The following is a 23,120-nucleotide window of genomic DNA, read 5'->3' on the forward strand; positions in this document are numbered from 1 at the left end:
CTTTTTTTTTTTTTGGAAGATCCTGAAGATGATTAACGCTTTGAAGACACAGCTAATGGGAGTCACCATTGTAAAGCCCTCTAAAACAACTTTTAAACCCTACATCAAACCTTTAGGCATATGTATAAAATCTATATGATGTAGTCACAAACACGTTCATAACAATATTTAATATGTACAATATTTACCTTATTTTGTAATAAAGGGAATTCTATATCCACAAAATAGTGTTTGATTGGAATAAGAAACATGTGTTTAATGTATCATAAGATTTTATGTTAAAATAAAGGCAAAAGGATAAAAAAACAAAAACAACAACCATCCACTTATTTACTTAAAGGCCTACTGAAACCCACTACTACCGACCACGCAGTCTGATAGTTTATACATCAATGATGAAATCTTAACATTGGAACACATGCCAATACGGCCGGGTTAACATAAAAAGTGCAATTTTAAATTTCCCGGGGAACTTCCGGTTCAAAACGCCTTTGGAGGATGACGTATGCGTGTGACGTTGCGAGGTCCACGGAAGTGTTTGGACCCTTTTGGACACAATACACAGAGCTCTGTTTTCTTCGACAAAATTCCACAGTATTCTGGACATCTGTGTTGGTGAATCTTTTGCAATTTGTTTAATGAACAATGGAGGCTGCAAAGAAGAACGTTGTAGGTGGGATCGGTGTATGCGGCTGGCTGTAGCAACACAACAAGGAGGACTTTGTTGGATAGCAGACACGCTAGCGGCGAACTCACCTTGACTTCCTACGTCTCCGGGCCGCCGACCGCATCGTCGATCGCTGGAACGCAGGTGAGCACGGGTGTTGATGAGCAGAGGAGGGCTGGCTGGCGTAGGTGGAGCGCTAATGTTTTTATCATAGCTCTGACGAGGTCCCGTTGTTAAGTTACCGTCGTTAGCAACAGCATTGCTAGGCTTCGACAGGCGTCGAATACACATTAACCGTGTATTTACATGTCCAGTGTTTGGTTCGGTGTCTCCTGATAGTAGTATTGTTGATCTTCTGTCTATCCTTCCAGTCAGGGATTTATTTATTTTGTTTCTATCCGCATTTGAGACAGATGCTATCACGTTAGCTCATGCTAAAGAGCTTCGTCGATGTATTGTCGTGGAGATAAAAGTCACTGTTAATGTCCATTTCGCCTTCTCGACTCTCATTTTCAAGAGGATATAGTATCCGAGGTGGTTTAAAATACAAATCCGTGATCCACAATAGAAAAAGGAGAGTGTGGATTCCAATGAGCCAGCTTGTACCTAAGTTACGGTCAGAGCGAAAAAAGATATCTCTTGAACTGCATTCTAGTCCGTCACTCTAATGTTCCTCATCCACAAATCTTTCATCCTCGCTCAAATTAATGGGGTAATCGTCACTTTCTCGCTCCTAATATCTCTCGCTCAATGGTAAACAACGGGGAATTGTGAGCAGCACTACCGCTTGTGACGTCACGCTACTTCCGGTAGGGGCAAGGTTTTTTTTATCAGCGAGCAAAAGTTGCGAACTTTATCGTCGATTTTCTCTACTAAATCCTTTCAGCAAAAATATGGCAATATCGCGAAATGATCAAGTATGACACATAGAATGGATCTGCTATTCCCGTTTAAATAAATAAAAAATCATTTCAGTAGGCCTTTAATATCACTGTTTTGCAGAACTTTCTACAACACAGTTCTGCAGAACAGTGATATTACATCGAGCATCGTTATCCAGCACCATTTCCTGGTTGTATAGCACAGTCAGTTTAACTGCATATCAAGACACAAAGTAATTGGTATGTCACTCATAAGTGCAGATTTTAACCATTGGAATTATTTCTACAGTTTCTAAACATTCAGTGGGCCGCATTGAAGTGTTTATTATGCTGGCCCCACTATGGACTGGACTCTCACATTATTAACCGTATCCACTGGCATCCATTGCACCGGTCACCCAGTGGTGGATCCCCACATCTGTGGTCCATTCCAAGGTTTCTTGTCGTTCCCATTGGGTTGAGTATTTTCTTGCCCTGTTGTGGTATCTTAGCCGAGGATGTCGTTTTCACTTGTGCAGGCCTTTGAGACATTTGTGATTAAGGGCTATATATAAGTAAACTTCGATTGAAACTTTGATGTTGTATTATGCAGCCCAATCAACTGCATTTTTTATGCTGTTTTGCAAGACCAGTGTCACGTGACTTCACTTGACACATCATTGGCTGGTTCTGAGACGGGATCGATTGCTTTAGCCTTATTTTACAGGAAGTGAGTCTTGCTTTTTGAAGCAGCAAATTTTTCGACACTGAATTTTTATACAAATAATATTTTTACACTAAATCTTTTTCCCAAATTTTTTTATACACAAGTATTATTTACGCTGAATTTTTATACACTGAATTTTAAAACACAGAATTTTTTTTTTTATAATTTCTTTTTAAATAATTTTTTCTTCAATTAAATTGTCAGCATAAATTGATGTACAAAAAATTCAAACGCAAACAATTCATTTACATAAATTCAGTGTCAAAAGAAAGCTTTTTTGGTCAGCGTTAGTCCATCCATCCATTTTCTACCGCTTTTCATGTTCCAGCATCGTGGGATGCTGGAACCTATCTCAGCTGCATTCGGGCAGAAGGCGGTGTACACCCTGGACAAGTCGCCACCTCATCGCAGGGCCAACACAGATAGATAGACAACATTCACACTCGCATTCACACACTAGGGCCAATTTAGTGTTGCCAATCAACCTATCCCCAGGTGCATGTGTCGCTTGTAATTTCTGAAGGAATTGGAATGTATTTTAATGTGATTCTTTGGTGTCGTTTATAGAGCTGTTAATTAAGTGTGTAAAGAACAAAGATTTGAAGAAGGTGAGTGTTCTAAATTCTATTCATCTATTGTTAACTGAATCTTTACTGTATTCATTTAAGTATTCAATCACCATTTTTCCACAGTTTATTGCTTTCCTTTATAATTCTTAATTTGATCTTGTTTTGCGGGGAAAAGCTGCAGGAGCTGCATGAGAAGGGGTGTGACCTCACTTTTGTTGACCAATGTGGTTGTAGCCTGCTGCACCATGCCGTCAATGTGGGAAGCAAGGAGATGGTTCGCTTCATTCTTGACAATGGTACTGTATCTGTGGTGACACACCTCAGGCGAGTCACATTTCAATACAATATGTTCAATATGTCATCTGTTTGATTTTTCAGCGTCCAGTGACCTAGTTGATGTGACAGAAAAGATACAGTAGGTCCATGTTGGCTTTTATTTTTACAAATATTTGATTTATAATCTTTGTGTGTGTGTGTGTGTGTGTGTGTGTGTGTGTGTGTGTGTGTGTGTGGGTGTGTGTGTGTGTGTCAAATACAGTGGTACCATATTGCCCTTTACTGCTCTGTCACTAGTAAGAATATAATGGCAAATTTCCCTGGACATTCTCACTTTCCCCAGTGGCGTGTAGTGTGCTGTTTTCTTAAGGCAGTCGTACTGGGCGTGATACCTGCTCAGCATTGTGTCAGGAAGTTATGCTAATTTTGTTATTTTGATTGTTAGATTTGTAATTTTACACTTTCGAAAAAAATATTGAACAATTTATTTCTCATGCACACCTGGGATAGGTTCCAGTCCCCCACAAGCTGTGGAAAATGGGTAGAATTCCTTTTAGTACAAAACATCCATCAAATTAATTCAAGTTTGATTAAAAGGTTAAAAAAAAAAGTTTAACATAATTAAATAACTGTGGAAACATTTCGTAATCGGTCATTTCATAATTTAGCCAGGGGTCAACCCTGCCTGCAAGTTTCTCTGTTATCAGCAGCTTTTTTTGAGTTAGTTAGTTAGTTTGTATTATTAAAATGCATATTTTCATGCTTCATGTGCAGGAAGCTGTGCATACACCATGAACTGTTGAAAAACAGGTCGCCACAACAATGTAGATCAGTGTTTCTTAACCATACAGCCGAGACCCATTGTTGGGTCGCGAGTGCTTACGAGCGAGCGGGCCACCAAAAATACTGTTTTTCAGCTGTGGTCTGTATGAGCTGCAGCAGTACACAGGTGTGATACATTTTAGTACCACTTCTGGCAGTAATGACAATATTAAACAAACAGATGAAGTCTGGAGCTAAAGTCATATAGAAGTTTCTTAAGTGCAGAATATATGACTACTGTAGTGAAGCTGTATTTTCATTTACACTTTAATTGTATTGACAGTTTAGTCAATAATTATATTCATTATTAATTTATTTATTGTAGCACAGCATAATTGTATGTAAATGTATTTTTGTCAGTTATTTTTGAGTCCCTTTTTATACAGTATATTTAAGTATTATTTTACTATTTATTTCTGTAATCAGCCTGACCTACTGTAGGGCTAAAGTTTGTGTGAAAAAAAAATCTTTATGATTTACACATGCTCTCATATCATTTGACAAAGATGTAAACTGTAAGTAGGTTATATATTGTTATTGAATATGATTAAAATCCAGAGTAAAATTACTAATTCAGTATTAATATTTGAGTAGGTCCCGTACCCTTCTGTGGTGGCAAAGTTGGGCCTAATGGTCAAAAAGATTAAGAACCCCTGTCGCAGATTATTGTAGCAGTGCTACGCTCATATTGCTTCACGAAGTCGACTACACAGACACCTCACTCATGTTTTTTGGATTATTTAAATGAACATCATCAATGAATATTCAATGAATATCATCCTTCTTCTTCTCAGCACTGTCCCACGACCCCCACTTTCCTCAGACCCATGGTTGGAAAACAAGTATGTCTTGTTAGTTATTAGCTAATGCTAGTGAGTCAGCCACCAGATATTTTGGTTGGATCTTACAGTGTTCACTGTGGCATTCCCTGTGCTAACTAGCTGTGGGGATGCCCGTAACCCTAATTTTTGCTCGCAACCTAAAGCATAATAATTAGTCAGGAAATAGTTTGTTAAAACTTGTGAGCAGGGCCACTCGTAAGCCTCGGTACCACTATGTTTGTTCTGTCTGTAAAACTGGCTGGTTTATAACAAAAGTGTAAACACAAGAGACTAAAGGCAGGTACACACATAAAGATTTTCTGAATCTTAAATTATTTTTTGTATCGGTTACATACCCCACACACAAAGATAAAAAATCAGGCACTGAGCCTTTTCGATCATTTTGTGTATGGTGTGCTATGATTATGTCAGCACAGCACACCACACACACAACGATTCTGTCCTAAAACCATGGCTGATGTAAGACAAAACCTTACATGAGCAAATGTGATCTAACATTGAAGAAGATGTGTGAATGTTCTCATTCATCCAGGTCATTGTAATCTCAGGGCATTCACTCGATTGCAACTGGACTGTTTGGTTTGTCGTAGGAGACGTTTCGCCTGTCATCCGAGTAGGCTTCATCAGTTAGTGCTCATACACTTAGATTGTCAAATCTAGTCTTAGACATTGATTGGTCAGATCTAGTTTAGCGGCTGGTGCCCATACCTCAGTAGGCCTCATCAGTTCATGCTCATAGACTTAGATTGGTCAGATCTGGTCTAGCGGCTGGTGCCCATACCTCAGTAGGCCTCATCAGTCCATGCTCATAGACTTAGATTGGTCAGATCTACTTACTGAGGTATGGGCACCAGCCGCTAGACTACATCTAACCAATCTAAGTCTGAGACTAGATCTGACCAATCTAAGTCTATGAGCATGAACTGATGAAGCCTACTCGGATGAGAGGCTCATCTGCTAAGACAAACCTAAGAGTCCAGTTGCGATCGATTGAATGCCCTGAGAAGTACAAGATACTTACAGTAGCAACGACCGGAACACACAAAAGCAGGCAACATGGAAAAGGACATATGAGAGGAGGGAATGAACGTGGTCTTGGGGTTGTTATTGACAGGAAAATCCCGAATTACAAAAAAGAAAAGACTTAAAATAATAATTGAAACAGCGTGAACACAGACTTGATTATCTACTGAGCGAGCTCGAGGTGAGTTTTATTTATTTTGTCTGCTGCTGTTACCGTAGCGGGACTACTGTTACAAGGGTTAGTTGTCTCAAAGATTTTTACATTATTACATTCAGCTTGCTTCTTGATTGACTACTGTCTGTACCACGTCACAATTCACACTGCGATGACTCGGAAGGTGTTGGCGTTCCCCGTAGACATGAAAAGTGTTGGTCGTGAATATTGAACACGATTAATAGCTACGATTGTCGGCCCTGACCCGTTTTGGAGCCAATTATCGGGACAATATCACTCATAACACACCTCACACACAATCTTGTAAGACATAAGATAATCAGGCATTTGCTGTCTTTGGTCGAAAGCGGAAAAATCGGGACAAAAATTATTGGATTGTCTTTATGTGTGTACCTCGCTTAAAATAATAGCAGTAAGGTTATATGGCTCTCATGCTGCCTCTGCTCTGCTGCAGCGGTGAAACAGTTCTCCACCAAGCTGCTTCATTGTGTCACAGAACAATCTGCCATTATCTGGTGGAGGCAGGAGCCTCGCTGATGAAAACTGATATGCAGGTCAGTTTAAAAAGTCATACTGTACTATGTTATACTCTACTATGGCTGGACGATTTTATAGATTTTGCGTTATATACAGTCGTGGTCAAAAATATACATACACTTGTGAAGGACATAATGTCATGGCTGTCTTGAGTTTCCAATAATTTCTACAACTCTTATTTTTTTGTGATAGAGTGATTGGAGCACATACTTGTTTTTCACAAAAAATATTCATGACGTTTGATTCTTTAATTTATTATGGGTCTACTGAAAATGTGACCAAATCTGCTGGGTCAAAAGTATACATACAGCTACATACATTATCCATTTTGGTGTTGTAGAAAAGTTACAATCAAATCAAATTAGCTTCATGGCATGGCCTCTTAACTTCATGTTAGTGATTATGATTGACGACACCTGTTGACTTCTCTGAGCCCATTTAAATAGGTCATTAGACTCAGTTAGAAACGCGACAATGGGAAAGTCAAAGGAACTCAGCACAGATCTGAAAAAACGAATTGTAGTGACGACTATGACTGGATTAGTAATCACTTCAGGGTGTCGGGTCAGGACAGCAACTATTCGTTCAGGTGATTGCAGGAAAAATAACAGATTGTCCAAGTCCAGATTTGCAGGTTCAATTGTATATTGAAGACATGCATGAGTTGTTCGTTTGTGTGCGTGTGGTTTCCTATACAAACAAATACAATCATTATAAATCAACTAGAATGACCACAACGCAATGAAATATAGGCATAAGCCTGCAACAGGGCTGTTAAATATATATCACTTAGCTGTGTATACACAGTTTACATAAATGCACAGAATTTGAACATTCCAGCCCTAAGTAATGTTTTGATTAATATAATGTAAATAGCATCACAACAATAATTCTAAATTGTCAATTGGGGCTAACAAACATGTCCAATGCTACAAACAGGCCCCAATCAGGGTATGATATTCAGCTAGCAGTTAGCGTGTGAACCTGATGCCAAACAGCCATTAGACTACAATTAAACTGACTAAATGAGTTTCAATACAGTTTTAAGCACACAGCAAGTGATATTAAAGTGTCTATAAAGTAACTCACTTTGTATTGACGCACACTGACAATTAAACATTTGACATCGAAGTTCACCGTAACTTTCAGAGCTTGCTGATGTAATGATGCGTTCAATGCCCCCTCCAGTGTCGTAAACGTGAACTACACTCAAGCAACCATTCACAAAAAGAAAACAAGCGTTACAGAGACAGTCTTTTGTACACGAATCATTGACTTGAACAAGTCAGGAAAGTCACTTGAAGCCATTTCAAGGCAGCTTAAGGTCCCAAGAGCAAATGTGCAGACAATTTTTTGCAAGTATAAAGTGTATGGCACAGTTTTGTCACTGCCACGATCAGGAAGAAAACGCAAGCTATCACCTACTGCTGAGAGAAAATTGGTCAGGATGATCAAGAGTCAACCGAGAACCAACAAAAAGCAGGTCTCCAATGAGTTGGAAGCTGCTGGAGCACAGGTGTCAGTGTCCACAGTCAAGCGTGTTTTGCATCGCCATGTACCGAGAGGAAGCCCTTGCTCCAGAAGACAAAGATAAGACCTTCTGGAAGTAAGTTCTGTGGTCAGATGAAACAAAAATTTAGCTGTTTGGCCACAATATATTTGGATGAGAAAAAGTGAGGCCTTTAATCCCAGGAACACCACACCTACCGTCAAGCATGGTGGTGGTAGTATTATGCTTTGGGCCTGTTTTGCTGCCAATGCAACTGGTGCTTTACAGAGAGTAAATGGGACAATGCAAAAGGAGGATTACCTCCAAAATCTTCAAGACAACCTAAAATCATCAGCCCGTAGGTTGGGTCTTGGGCGCAGTTGGGTGTTCCAACAGGACAATGACCCCAAAAACATGTCAAAAGTGGTAAAGGAATGGCTAAATCAGGCTAGAATTAAGGTTTTAGAATGGCCTTCCCAAAGTCCTGACTTAAATCTGTCACGTGGGGGTCGCATCGTTATGCAGGATCGTTCCTCACACTTGCTGTCCGGAGGAGGAGTTTGGGGGAACGACGCATCTTGGCGGCGAAACGAAGCCTTTTGGCTGGCTTCCGTCCTCGCCAGCGCGTCTCCATCTCCTCGAAGTCCGGGGCGAAGGAACTGTCTGCTGTCTTCCTTCTGTCACGTGGTGGTCGCATCGTTATGCAGGATCGTTCCTCCAAATGCAACACGGACTCTCCGGACAACAGCGTGAGGTAAGAGGTGGTTTATTTAACAAATCATAGCCAAACAGAAAACAAGCAAAAGAAAAGCGTGCCGAACGCACGGGAAGCTAAGACAACAACTTAGCACAGAGGCTAATAACTAGGCACAGAGTCTAGAACAGGAATACATACATGACGGTTGCTTACCGCAAACAAGGAAGACAGGACGAGTGAACAGAAAGGCAGGCTTAAATAGTGTCAGTGAGGGAAAACAGGTGCGCGTCGGGAACACAAGCGGCAGGTGAAAATAATAAGTAACCATGGTAACACACTCAAACAAGAAAGTGCAACCAGGAACTAAAGAAGTCCAGAACTAAACTAAACATGATCCGGACCATTGAGAGCATGTGGACAATGCTGAAGAAACAAGTCCATGTCTGAAAACCAAGACATTTAGCTGAAATGCACCAATTTTGTCAAGAGGAGTGGTCAAAAATTCAACCAGAAGCTTGTGGGTGGCTACCGACAACGCCTTATTGCAGTGAAACTTGCCAAGGGACATGTAAGCAAATATTAACATTGCTGTATGTATACTTTTGACCCAGCAGATTTGGTCACATTTTCAGTAGACCCATAATAATTTCATAAAAGAACCAAACTTTATAAATGTTTTTGTGACAAACAAGTATGTGCTCCAATCACTCTATCACACAAAAATAAGAGTTTTAGAAATTATTGGAAACTCAAGGCAGGCATGTTCTTTACAAGTGTACGTAAACATTTGACCACGACTATATCTATATTTATTTCCCAAGAAAATATTAATTTTGTAGGCCTAAACACTTTAAACTACCTAGCTGAGAATGTTACATTTGAAGTTAAACATGTCACTGTTACTATAGTGACTATTTTTACAATGAGGTAAGTAAGTTACCTACTCAATTACTTTTTGGGAGAAGTCATTTGTAACTGTAACTAATTATTTGTTTAAGGTAAGATGACCAACAATGTTTAACAGTGGAAATGGGAATAGCTCCCCCTTCGAAAATGGCTAGTCAAGTCAGAAAGGAGACCAAAACTGAGCTAATTGGTACCACAATTAGCTCAGTTTTGGTCTCCTTTCTGGTCATCTTTGGTCTGAATCATTTAGGAGTTTATTGCAAACTTTGGACAGGCATTTGTTATTAATGGATATCTTGTTGAGTGTGGTCCCACCTCCTGAGCTCCTCCCAAGTAGTTTAGGCTAGTCCTACACCTTTTTTAAAATATTTTTTTGCCTGCAAGGTGAGAATATAATGGAACTCTAGAGTGAGGGTGATTGACTGTAATCTTGTCTTTCTTTCATTTTCAAATTATGGAGCCGGTGTGGTGTCTTTAACGGCGGCGTCTTTAACGCTAGGCTTCTTGCTGAATGGACCAATTAGTGTGCTGCATGGGTGCTGCAGATCTTTGGGGTTTCAAAATTGCTAGTTTTTGGAAGATCAAGTACTTGTTTTGTTCTATCAAATACAATGAACTTTTAACCTTTATTTGTTTTTGTTAAACATACAACATTTTGAAATACTAAATAAATAAAAACTTATTCATCAGGGCGACACCCCAAAGAACCGGGCTGAAAAAGCGAATGATGCAGACCTGGCAGCCTACCTCGGGAACCGACAACACTATCAAATGATCCAGAGGGAAGACCAGGAAACAGCTGTCTGAACATCTTCAGAGCCAACGTGCTAGAAGATGCCAATTGAGATTTGACCAAAAGTTCTGATGACAACTTTAAAATGTCAGGAAAGTAACTCAGGACATTTTATTTTCACAGATTCAGTAAATATTACGTTATTGTGTTTGTGTGTGTATGCACACGCTATGTGTTATGTTCTTTTATGACACATGACTTTAACAATAGATTGACAGTCTTAAAAACTTCATAATTTGTTTTCTGGGGACAAGTAAATGTCTGAAAACAGATTTACGGTATTACCAAAATGTTGCGTAGTTCAATGTTTTTGCCATGTATGACATTCTCATTCTTATTTTATTACATGTTTATGCCTGTACCAAATGTTTCCCTCCATGTGAATGATAAAGTAGATGTGTTGCTATTATATTTTATCAGTGTTGATGGCTTCTATTGTCTTTTTGACTAAAGTTTATGGAGTAAATTAAGGCTATGTCCACACAAACAACAATATTTTCTGTACATTCCCATGCAGGGATGTAATTTGGGGTGTCGCAGTTGGGCAGGGTGGCATATAACTCCTGCATTTTTTCAAAAGGCCATTTTGTTTGGTGCACTTTTACCGGTGAACAGCCGCACAGCCTGAAGTTTGTTTTCACTAAGGCCACGCACAAACGCATTGATTGGGTCTGTGGCGCTGTTTTTTTGCTAATACAAAAGGATATCACCACCTGGGCTCAGGAACACTTCAGAAAACCACTGTCAGTACTACAGTTTGCCACTACATCTGACATCTTTGCAAGTTAAACTCTACTATGCAACGTGAAATCCATTTATCAACAACACCTACAAACTCCGCCGGCTTCGCTGGGCCCGAACTCATTTAAGATGGACTGATGCAAAGTGGCAAAGTGTTCTGTGGTCTGACGAGTCCACATTTAAAATAGTTTTTGGAAACTGTGGCTGTCGTGTCCTCTAGACCATTGGTCCCCAACCACCGGGCCGCGGCCCGGTACCGGTCCGCGGACCGATTGGTACCGGGCCGCACAAGAAATAAAAAATAAAAATAAAATGTTTTATTTTTTTAATTTTTTTTAATTAAATCAACATAAAAAACACAATATATAAATTATATATCAATATAGATCAATACAGTCTGCAGGGATACAGTCCGTAAGCACACATGATTGTATTTCTTTATGGAAAAAAAAAAAATCCACCCCCCCTCCCCCCGGTCCGTGGGACAAATTTTCAAGCGTTGACCGGTCCCCAGCTACAAAAAGGTTGCGGACCACTGCTCTAGACCAAAGAGGAAAATAACCATCCGGATTGTTATAGGGGCAAGTTGAAAAGCCAGCATCTGTGATGGTATGGGGGTATATTAGTGCCCAAGGCATGGGTAACTTACACATCTGTGAATGCATAATTTATGCTGAAAGGTACCTACAGGTTGCCATCCAAGCAACGTATATTTCATAGACGTCCCTGCTTATGAAATAATTGTCTTGCTGAACAAGACAATGCCAAGCCACATTCTGCACGTGTTACAACAGCGTGGCTTTGTAGTAAAAGAGTGCGGGTACTAGACTGGCCTGCCTGTAGTCCAGACCTGTCTCCCATTGAAAATGTGTGGCACTTTACAAAACGTAAAATACCACAATGGAGACCCGGGACGGTTGAACAACTTAAGCTGTACATCAAGCAAGAATGGGAAATAATTCCACCTGAAAAGCTTAAAAAAGTGGTCTCCTCAGTTCCCAAACGTTTACTGAGTGTTGTTAAAAGGAAAGGCCATGTAACACGGTGGTAAAAATGCCCCTGTGCCAACTGTTTTGCAATGTGTTGCTGTCATTAAATTCTAAGTTAATGATTATTTGGGTTTTGCATGATGCCCCACCACCATGATTGATAGCATACAGCAGCTGACTGTCAGATGCGCCGACGGGCAGTTAGATGTAAGCTAAGTGAGGAGTTGACCTCCAAACAACAATATGAATCACAAGCAAGTAAAAGAGAAAAAACAAGAGGAGCCTTGTCTATGGATGTTCTCTTTCATCCTTGTCATTGTAAGTCATCCATGTTTGTTGCGCTTCAGGATCCTAAAAAAAAAAGAGGCGTTGCTGTGTTTTCTTGATGATGTGTGAGTTGTTCAGGCTCCAACTCAGGTCCTCTGAGATGTGCACTCCCAGGAACTTAAAGCTGGGGACATGTTTTACCTCTTACTGGTTTATGTGCAGACTGTTGTTGGGTGTTTTTCGTTGGAGGTGTCCTCAAAGCGGGTAAAGAATGAGTTGAGCTTGTGACTCTGTAGTCGATGATGTTACTGATGTCTTTCCACATGGAGCGGGGGTTGTGGTCTTTAAAGTTAGCCTCAATCTGCTGCTTGTATTTTAATTTAGCAGTTTTGATGCCCCTGTTTAAGTCTTATCGGGCTCTTCGCCCTGAATCTGAATGCCGCATCCCTGGCTTCGAGCAGCATTCTGACATTGTTGAAGAACCAGGGTTTTTAGTTAGGGAATATTTTGACCTGTTTTTTTGTGGTTACATAGTCAATGCAGAAGATAATGTAAGACAGTACTGATTAGGTGTGGCGCTCGATGTCTTGTTCTTCAAAGATCCCATGTGGTGTCTTCAAAACGGTCCTGGAGTGCAGAAGGGGCCTCTCATTCCAGACCTGCACTGTCTGATCTGACGATGAGGCTGTGTCAAGGACAGGGAAAGGTGGTCTGATTGTCCAAGTTGGGGGGATGAGTGAACCTGGTATGCACCACGGATGTTTATGTAAACCTGGTCAAGTGTAATGTTGTTTTTTGTTGTGATGGCCACGTTTTTGTGAAATCATGGAGGACACATTTTGGGTTGGAGTGATTAAAGTCCTCTGCTACAATAAAGATGCCCTCAGGGTTGTTATTTTGTTTTCTGGTAAACAAAGCTGAAACTTAAAGGAATTGACAGAAGGGCACCACCAGGAGTGGAGCCTGCGGCTTAATTTGACTCAACACGGGGAACCTTACCTGGCCCGGACACGGAAAGGATTGACAGATTGATGGCTCTTTTTCCTTTGTTCTTTCTACACATGGCTATTTTAGCATTAGTGCAGAGGTAAACATACTGTACACTGTTGTGAGGAAGACCAGTGAATTCTCTTGGCAGGTAAAAGTGTTAAAAATTCCGCATCTGGGCAGCAGTTTCTGTTTGTTACGGCGATGTTGGTACACCAGCTGTTGTTTATGTAAGCGCGCACATCTCTTCTAGCCAATGTGCGTTCTGCCCGATGAATAAAGTAGCCTATAAGCTCCAGTGCTGAGTCCGGGATGATTTAGTGCAGCCAGCTCTCGGTTATAACGATTATACAGCTGTTTAAACGGCGATTGAAAATCCGTAGTTTAATCTCATCCACTTTGTTGAGCACGCGTTTGTGAAGACAAGGCTCGATAGTGCCGGTTTGTGTGGAACCGCTCGCAGCCTGGTGTGAATGCCTGATCGTCTGCCTCGCTTCTGTCTCCTCTCGCATCGACTCCAGTGGTTCTTCCTTTTTATATTCAGCAGAGCGAGTAATCTCTGTGGGGAATGAGTCCAGTCCTGCAAATATACTCCTAGAATAAGCTTGTCTAAGATTGAATAGTTCAGTACGTGTATAACCCTTAATTTAGCAAAAATCTCTGCTTGCTGTTGGAGAGCCCCCGAACCGCTGTGTCTATGCGCGCCACCATCTTTTATAATAGGAAAGCTCTGTATAATAGGAAAGTCCTAAATCTAATAAATCCTAAATCTAATAAATCCTAATTCAGCTAACCGCACCTGTAGGTCTCGCACAAGCCCCACGTAAATGAAACCATTAACCTTCGTCCGTAGAGGAACACCCTGTTTTTCCCATTTTATGCTAAATTTAGGTGTAGCCTTGGGGGACCGACAGGTCAGCTATGATCTCCCAGTCGAAAAACCGCATCATCTAAGTTGGTATTATTACCATCTTAGATGATGCGGTTTTATGAGTGGGAGTCATTTCTGAACAATTTCAATGGTCCTTCATACACAAGCCAATCAGGAACACCGAACCCCATTAACATTTGATAATCAAATTAATACAACAAAACAGTAATACCAGATCAAAATTTAAGACCAAATGCATACATGTGAGAATATATAACAATATATGTGCATAGAAAAGTATGACAATAGAAAATATCAAAGGATATAAATTGTTTGCCGTCAGAGGTTCTGTCCTGGTTAGCGGAAAGGTAGTTTATTTTCGATCGTCCATCTCGAGCAATGTGTGCACACTCTGGACCGTCCTGTCCAGAGACCAAAGTCCAATTTTATGTCTGTATATGAGTTTCAGACTCGATTCGAAAATACAGGGGTCCACCAAACAGTTCCAGTAGTTCTCCTGAGAAGAGTAAAAACACTGACCAGTACTTTGTAACTTTATATCACTCTTCATGGTAGGTCAGAAATGTCCAAAATATGGTTGTGGAATCAGAAGCACTGTCTTAACTATTCTTAGATGTGTCTCCATTATTGTAAATTGTCAACGTTTGAATTTGCATGTTAAATGATATGTTGCTATTTTAATTTAATTCCAAATCTGGCATTTATCATTTCACATTCACCAGTCCTCCCTTATATCAATTTCAACTTTTTTCCAAAGTTTGGACATTTTTGACATTGGACATTCGAAAATATTCAAATAAACTACAGTCAAAAGTGGTAATTTGACAAAATAAATGCTCTAAGTAACAATCATTAAAATGGATACAAACTAATAAAATATGATAATTTATTCAATGTCTTTATGTCATTCCTGTCGAGTAACGGCTTCTGTGTTTGTTGTCTTGGCACGCTCGAACTGTGCCTAATATCATCATGTTTGTCCATGACTTGTCAGTTTCTTCTTTGCTTTGGTTCCCAACATCTTCTGGAATGTCTTTGTTTCTGACATTCCCTTCAGGCTCCCGGGAGCTTTCAACATTTTGGCCTCCATAACGTAATGTCTCTCCTGTTGGTGCCTTGATCTGTCTATGTGGAAACTGCAGCGGTGGGAAAAAGCCTCATATTAGGTGACCGTTCAGTGACTCCGGTAAAGGAGATCAACTGAGCTGATATTTGTCACGACGTTCTGTTTAATTTGCTGCAGTATAGACAGGTGAAGACCGGGCTGCATATGGTAGAGCTTTGGTGAAACTATATGGACTGACCAGACACGATGTCTGTAGGCTTTATATATATGCGTATTTTAATAACACTTGTGTAGCACCTTTGAGTCTGAGCTGTTTTATTTCCCTCCTCTGAAAGGCAAACATACTCCCACCCTCACGCAACCTCCCTTCATGCTTTTTTCACACCCCCACTAATCTGTAAAAGTTGGGAAATTGTCCAAAATGTGTGTGTTTATGAGAAGGTAGACAAAGTTTATGTACAGAAAACATATGAGTGAATGATCCATCCATCTAATTATCTTCTTCCGCTTATCGGAGGTTGGATCGCGGAGGCAGCAGCCTAAGCAGGGAAGTCCCGAACTCCCCCCCCCCCTTGCTATTTTGTCCAGCTCAGAGTGAATGATAAATGTTTTTTTATTACTTTTAAGGTTCTGATATAATACAGCTGTGCTTCTGGATGAGAAAAATAGTTCACTGTTGAATTTGTTTTTTAACTGTGCTGGTGATTGTAACTGTGTGACACTATAGTTTGTAAGAAGGCTCTGAGATTTTGATTACGGAAAAAGGTTCTCGCTCTTTGGTGATTTTTCTGTGTGTATGTGCGTGTGACGCAGTAAGAAAAAAAGAAAAGAAAAAAGGGAGGCTCTGCTGGAAGACATTTTGAGATAAGAGATTTGTCATTGTGACGAGGGTGTGTGACGTGCTGCACGTTGGACGTGGGCCGGAGAGATGTGTCACTATTAGTTTAGCATTGAGCTAGGTTAGCATTGGGTTAGTTTAGCATTGAGCTAGGTTTTAAAAGATATGAGTGGACAGCTGTACTCAATCTGAAGAGAGTGCTGACAGGTTGGTCTTGATAATAAGTAATATAAAAGATATATGAATAAATAAACATTTAAATATCAATAAATACATACATTTGGATTATGGGACATTGAAGCATTGTTCGATTCATTATTCATAATTTTTTTATGTGTTAAGTATACTGTTTTGTAGAGCCTTGATGCTCTGCAGTTCCATACAGTTCCTGTGTGAGAGTTAAGGCAAACACACACGCACGCACATCATAGATTAAAAAACATTGTAGCTTTGAATTAAAATTTATATAGCAAATACAAGTTGGTTGACAAGACTCTGCAGCATCGCGTGGACATCGGGGGCGGTACCTCTGGATTGGCAGACCGGGGTGGTGGTTCCTCTCTTTAAGAAGGGGAACCGGAGGGTGTGTTCTAACTATCGTGGGATCACACTCCTCAGCCTTCCCGGTAAGGTCTATTCAGGTGTGCTTGAGAGGAGGCTACGCCGGATACTCTAACCTCGGATTCAGGAGGAACAGTGTGGTTTTCGTCCTGGTCGTGGAACTGTGGACCAGCTCTATACTCTCGGCAGGGTCTTTGAGGGTGCATGGGAGTTTGCCCAACCAGTCTACATGTGTTTTGTGGACTTGGAGAAGGCATTGTGTGTCCCTCGGGAAGTCCTGTGGGGAGTGCTCAGAGAGTATGGGGTATCGGACTGTCTGATTGTGGCGGTCCGCTCCCTGTATGATCAGTGCCAGAGTTTGGTTCGCATTGCCGGCAGCAAGTCGGACACGTTTCCAGTGAGGGTTGGACTCCGCCAAGGCTGCCCTTTGTCACCGATTCTGTTCATAACTTTCATGGACAGAATTTCTAGGCGCAGTCAAGGCGTTGAGGGGATCTGGTTTGGTGGCTGCAGGATTAGGTCTCTGCTTTTTGCAGATGATGTGGTCCTGATGCCTTCATCTGGCCAGGATCTTCAGTTCTCACTGGATCGGTTCGCAGCTGAGTGTGAAGCGACTGGGATGAGAATCAGCACCTTCAAGTCCGAGTCCATGGTTCTCGCCCGGAAAAGGGTGGAGTGCCATCTCCGGGTTGCGGAGGATACCCTGCCCCAAGTGGAGGAGTTCAAGTACCTCGGAGTCTTATTCACGAGTGAGGGAAGAGTGGATCGTGAGATCGACAGGCGGATCGGTGCGGCGTCTTCAGTAATGCGGACGCTGTATCGATCCGTTGTGGTGAAGAAGGAGCTGAGCCGGAAGGCAAAGCTCTCAATTTACCGGTCGATCTACGTTCCCATCCTCACCTATGGTCATGAGCTTTGGGTTATGACCGAAAGGACAAGATCACGGGTACAAGCGGCCGAAATGAGTTTCCTCCGCCGGGTGGCGGGTCTCTCCCTAGAGATAGGGTGAGAAGCTCTGCCATCCGGGGGGAGCTCAAAGTAAAGCTGCTGCTCCTCCACATCGAGAGGAGCCAGATGAGGTGGTTCGGGCATCTGGTCAGGATGCCACCCGAACGCCTCCCTAGGGAGGTGTTTAGGGCACGTACGACCGGTAGGAGGCCACGGGGAAGACCCAGGACACGTTGGGAAGACTATGTCTCCCGGCTGGCCTGGGAACGCCTCGGGATCCCCCGGGAGGAGCTGGACGAAGTGGCTGGGGAGAGGGAGGTCTGGGTTTCCCTGCTTAGGCTGCTGCCCCCGCAACCCGACCTCGGATAAGCAGAAGAAGATGGATGGATGGATGGATAGCAAATACATTAAATAAAGTTAAATAAGTAAATTCAATAAATTGTAATTAAATTTGATAAAGGTAAATTGATTATTTAAATATATTGACATTTTAATTATTTCAAGAGTAATGAAATAATTACTGGCCAGGCCGGCCAGCGACAGGAACCCCAGCGGCCAGCAGCAGGCCATAAACCAGGGGTCTGCAACTTCACCATACAAAGAACCATTTGAGCCTATTTCCCACCAAATAAAACCCACAGAGAGCCGCAAACTCTGTTTGATCCCTAAAATGATGATAATGCCACTTATAGTTTCACCACACTTATGAAATAGCATTTATGAAATCCAACACTAGACAGAAAACGACTCAACAAGTTTATTTTCTCTGATCAGCTTTCCGTAGCAGTTCCAAAACTGCTCTTTTTCGGTCATATCCAGCTGTGTATTTTTTTGCAAATGCTGTGTGTTTGTTCTGGAAATGTCTTCAACATTTGATTTTTTTTGTTGTTTGCTATTTTCTCCGCACATATTAAGCGCACACATCAACCAACCTCATCAACAGTAAAGTCAAACTGTCTAATGCTTCATGAAGCATTAAATGTTGTATTTTCCGTCAATTGCTAGCTTACTGGATGTTGACTGCTAAAAAACAATACAATTGCTTGGCAACAAAAGATGACACATAGGAGGTGTGACTTACATTTCAATCGACAAAATATTAAAATGTTTTATTTTTGTATTACAAGATCACATAACTCTCCAAAATAACAACTGTAACATTGAAATAAACTAACTAAATAAAATATAATTAATTCAAATTAAATAGTCCTTATTTATTGAAATTTTATGTCAAAGACAAGCCAAAGGAAGCCAGGGCAGAGGCATGAAAGAGCCTTATGCAGCTCCAGAGCCCTGCCATAGACAGAAGCGCCCGGCAGAGGACCACCAGCCCCCACGCGGGCAGAAAGGTGAGATGCTGTGCCCTGAGGGGCCCAAAGACTCTATGCAGCCGGAAGGGAACCCTGCCCTACCAGCAACTGGGCCCCCACGACCCTCCCCGGAGAGCATGGCGGGGCTCACCCAGGCCGCCCCACGCAAGTCAGCCGCCGCAGGACCGCCCAGCACGGGGCCACGGGAACCACCCGCCCCACCTGCAGGGACCCCAACGAAATGGAGGCTGATCCGTGGTCACCTGATAACCTCCACGCAGGACGGGGGGACAGAGAAGAAAAGTGAGACAGCAGATCAACTGGTCTAAAAGGGGTCTATTTAAACGCAAGAGTATACAAATTAGTTTTAAGATGGCATGCTCTAAGCCCGCAGACTTTTTTTTGGGCTCTGGGAATCACTAATAAGCCGGAATTCTTTGAACGCAGATTTCTGGCTGCGACATATGATACAATACAATCAGCAAGATAGGATGGAGCTAGACCGTTTCGTTTTTTATGCGTAAGTCGTTAAGTCGCATCTTAAGAGCACAGGAAGCCAGTGCAGGTGAGCCAGTATAGGCGTAATATGATCAAACTTTCTTGTTCTTGTCAAAACGCTAGCAGCCGCATTTTGTACCAACTGTAATCTTTTAATGCTAGACATGGGGTGACCCGAAAATAATATGTTACAATAATCGAGACATTAAGAACGCATGAATTTTGATCTTATCGTTGGTGGTGGACAAAATGGAACACATTTTTTGCGATATTACGGAGATGAAAGAAGGCTGTTTTAGTAACACTCTTAATGTGTGACTCAAATGAGAGAGTTAGATCGAAGATAATACCGAGATTCTTTACAGAGTCGCTTGGTGTAATTGTTTGGTTGTAAAATGTTAAGGTGGTATTATTAAAAATGTGCCGGTGCCTTGCAGGACCGATAATCAGCATTTCCGTTTTCTTAGCGTTACGATACAAAAAGTTGCTGGATGCCTCCAGGTGACAATCTGGCGTGTTGGTTTCCCTGGCACTCATCGAGGGTGGACGCTCCACTTCCTCCCCTGCTTGCTTCTTTGTCTTGTCCTGTCTTAACTTTATTGTTGCCTCTTTTTGCACTGCTCTCCAAATCTAAACAATGGAACTAATTAACTGGCATCCCAACGAAATTGACAAGATCTTGGGTTTAGGGTAACCTGCCTGTTTTGACGGAGCGGTTGTTGCTGGACATACAACGTACTCTTGGGAGAAAAAGGAGTGCCGCGTGCCTGGTGACCCTTTCAGTCGAGGACGTGAAGATATCCACTTATTCAGAATTATGACAACAGGGCATCTGCTGAAGTGTTGCTCTGGTTTGTCGACAAATTGGAAGTTGCTGGCAGCCTTCAAGTACTTCAAAGCTACCATAAATGATTTGAGTATGCGGGCAGAACTGTGGACACTTGTGATTCGGATAACATCGGACCGTCTGCCCTACAGGATGAACTTGAGGACCAGTAATAGAAAATTAGGAGTGAAAAGCACATTTTATTTTCGCTCGCAAACAAGTCATTCTAATTTGGATTGATTCCCTGGCTTTCGAGACTCCCGAAGGACAGTGCGGCAAAGACACAACAAACTCACTTCTTGTCTCTAATGAACACCTGTTGTTGTTGACTTTGGACTGACTGGCGGATGCAAGAACACCAAGGTCGCGAAACAGAGACACGCTGCAGGTTTACACACACACACATGCATCCATGAAAAATATACGCCACACGCACATACCCTATACATCCCACGCCTTCGACGCTTGAATCCCTTAGGGGTGATGGGCGGCTGGGCAGCGCTAGACAGCAGCAGCCTGCCTCCGTAGCCCCTACTCCCTCCCCTATGTTGCAAGTCTTATGACTTGTTGTAACATGTTCATGTGTGCTATGGCCATTGAGGTTTTTTTTTCCTGACCTCAGTCTGAACCCTCTCCCCAGGAGTCCAGCCTTAGACTAAATATTTTTTCACCCCCCCCCCCCCTCAAATGTTTACCTATTTCCCAACTTTTTAAGGGGCGCCGGTAAGTTGGCTTACCCGTCAGCGGTCCTGCTCTGTCTCCCTGTAATGTTTGTCTGCTCTTGAGTGGGACTGTGCTGAAAATGAAATTTAAATTCCTTGTATGTCTTATACATGTGAAGAATTGACAATAAAGTGGACAGTTGACAGTTTTGATGTAAAGTTGGATGTCATCAGCATTAACAGTGAAAGCTAACACCGTATTTGCGTATGATGTCACCTAGCGGGAGCATGTAGATCATGGGTGTCAAACTCTGGCCCGCGGGCCAAAAGTGGCCCGTCCTGTAATTTCACTTGGCCCTTGAGGCGATATCAAATTAACACTAGAGCTGGCCTGCCGATTATATACTGTACAGTGGCGGTGCCGCGGTAACACAGCATTCACTGCTAATTGTCATACTTGCCAACCCTCCGGGGAGACTCCCAAATTTCAGTGCCCCTCCCCAAAATCGTCACGTCCACTTTTCATCCAGTCCAACGAGTGCTGGCCCAGTCACATAATATGTGCGGCTTCTGCACGCACACACAAGTGAATGCAACGCATACTTGATCAACAGCGATACAGGTTACACTGAGGGTGCCGTATAAACAACTTTAACACTGTTAGAAATATATGCCACACTGTGAACCCACACCATACAAGAATGACAAACACATTTCGGGAGAACATCCGCACCATAACACAATATAAACACAACAGAACAAATACCCAGAACCCTTTGCAGCACTAACTCTTCCGGGACGCTACAAGGTGTGTGGGGGTGGGGGTGGGGGGGGGGGGGGTTGGTGGTAGCGGGGGGTGTATTTCCCCAATGTTTACACCAGCAGCGAGGGCGATTCGGACCGAGAAAGCGACGATTACCCCATTAATTTGAGCCAGGATGAAAGATTCGTGGATGAGGAACGTGAGAGTGAAGGACTAGAGTGCAGTGCAGGACGCATCTTTTTTCGCTCTGACCGTAACTTAGGTACAAGCTGGCTCATTGGATTCCACACTCTCTCCTTTTTCTATTGTGGATCACGGATTTGTATTTTAAACCACCTCGGATACTATATCCTCTTGAAAATGAGAGTCGAGAACGCGAAATGGACATTCACAGTGACTTTTATCTCCACGACAATACATCGGCGAAGCACTTTAGCTATGGAGCTAACGTGATAGCATCGGGCTTAACTGCAGATAGAAACAAAAGAAATAAACCCATGACTGGAAGGATAGACAGAAAATCAACAATACTATTAAACCATGGACCTGTAAATACACGGTTAATGCTTTCCAGCCTGGCGAAGCTTTACAAAGCTGTTGCTAACGACGCTATTGAAGCTAACTTAGCAACGGGACCTCACAGAGCAATGCTAAAAACATTAGCTATCCACCTACGCCAGCCAGCCCTCATCTGCTCATCAACACCCGTGCTCACCTGCGTTCCAGCAATCGACGGCGCGACGAAGGACTTCACCCGATCATCGGTGCGGTCGGCGGCTAGCGTCGGATAGCGCGTCTGCTATCCAAGTCAAAGTCCTCCTGGTTGTGTTGCTGCAGCCAGCCGCTAATACACCGATCCCACCTACAACTTTCTTCTGTGCAGTCTTCATTGTTCATTAAACAAATTGCAAAAGATTCACCAACACAGATGTCCAGAATACTGTGGAATTTTGAGATGAAAACAGAGCTTTTTGTATTTGATTCAGTGGTGTCCGAATACTTCCGTTTCAACGATTGACGTCACGCGCATACGTCATCATACATAGACGTTTTCAACCGGAAGTTTAGCGGGAATATTAAAATTGCACTTTATAAGTTAACCCCGCCGTATTGGCATGTGTTGCAATGTTAAGATTTCATCATTGATATATAAACTATCAGACTGCGTGGTCGGTAGTAGTGGGTTTCAGTAGGCCTTTAAGATGGCGCATGCACAATACGAAAGGTCCCTACCAGCAGCACACATGTACTCGCATAATCTAGATGTTAGTCTGACTTTTCAAAAGCCAAACACAATTAGATTAAGGCGTTTCCATGGGTTGTTGAATGCTTACTTTCAGTCGCATTATTTGGGAAATCAGAATAATTGCATGCATGTAAACCAATGGT

General features: G+C 42.2%; 1 protein-coding gene across 8 annotated transcripts in view; it reads left to right on the plus strand.

The window, feature by feature from the left end:
* The window catches only part of LOC133654105 (diacylglycerol kinase zeta-like), a 307,039-nt gene that overhangs the window by 281,700 nt on the left and 2,219 nt on the right, over positions 1-23,120 (plus strand). For 5 of the 8 annotated variants that reach the window (XM_062054128.1, XM_062054123.1, XM_062054126.1 and 2 more), the window contains 5 exons: positions 2,822-2,862; positions 2,999-3,119; positions 3,202-3,238; positions 6,416-6,515; positions 10,281-10,807. The exons of 1 other annotated variant lie outside the window; for it this stretch is intronic. In XM_062054128.1, the coding sequence (XP_061910112.1) occupies positions 2,822-2,862; positions 2,999-3,119; positions 3,202-3,238; positions 6,416-6,515; positions 10,281-10,397 (416 nt within the window). In that variant the 3' untranslated portion in view covers positions 10,398-10,807. Of the gene's footprint in view, positions 1-2,821; positions 2,863-2,998; positions 3,120-3,201; positions 3,239-4,715; positions 5,481-6,415; positions 6,516-10,280; positions 10,808-23,120 lie in introns of those variants that run through there. 2 more of the 8 variants (XM_062054125.1, XM_062054127.1) reach the window with 2 other exon arrangements.

Source organism: Entelurus aequoreus, linkage group LG07, assembly GCF_033978785.1.
Source record: "Entelurus aequoreus isolate RoL-2023_Sb linkage group LG07, RoL_Eaeq_v1.1, whole genome shotgun sequence".
In the NCBI taxonomy this organism is placed as follows: domain Eukaryota; kingdom Metazoa; phylum Chordata; class Actinopteri; order Syngnathiformes; family Syngnathidae; genus Entelurus; species Entelurus aequoreus.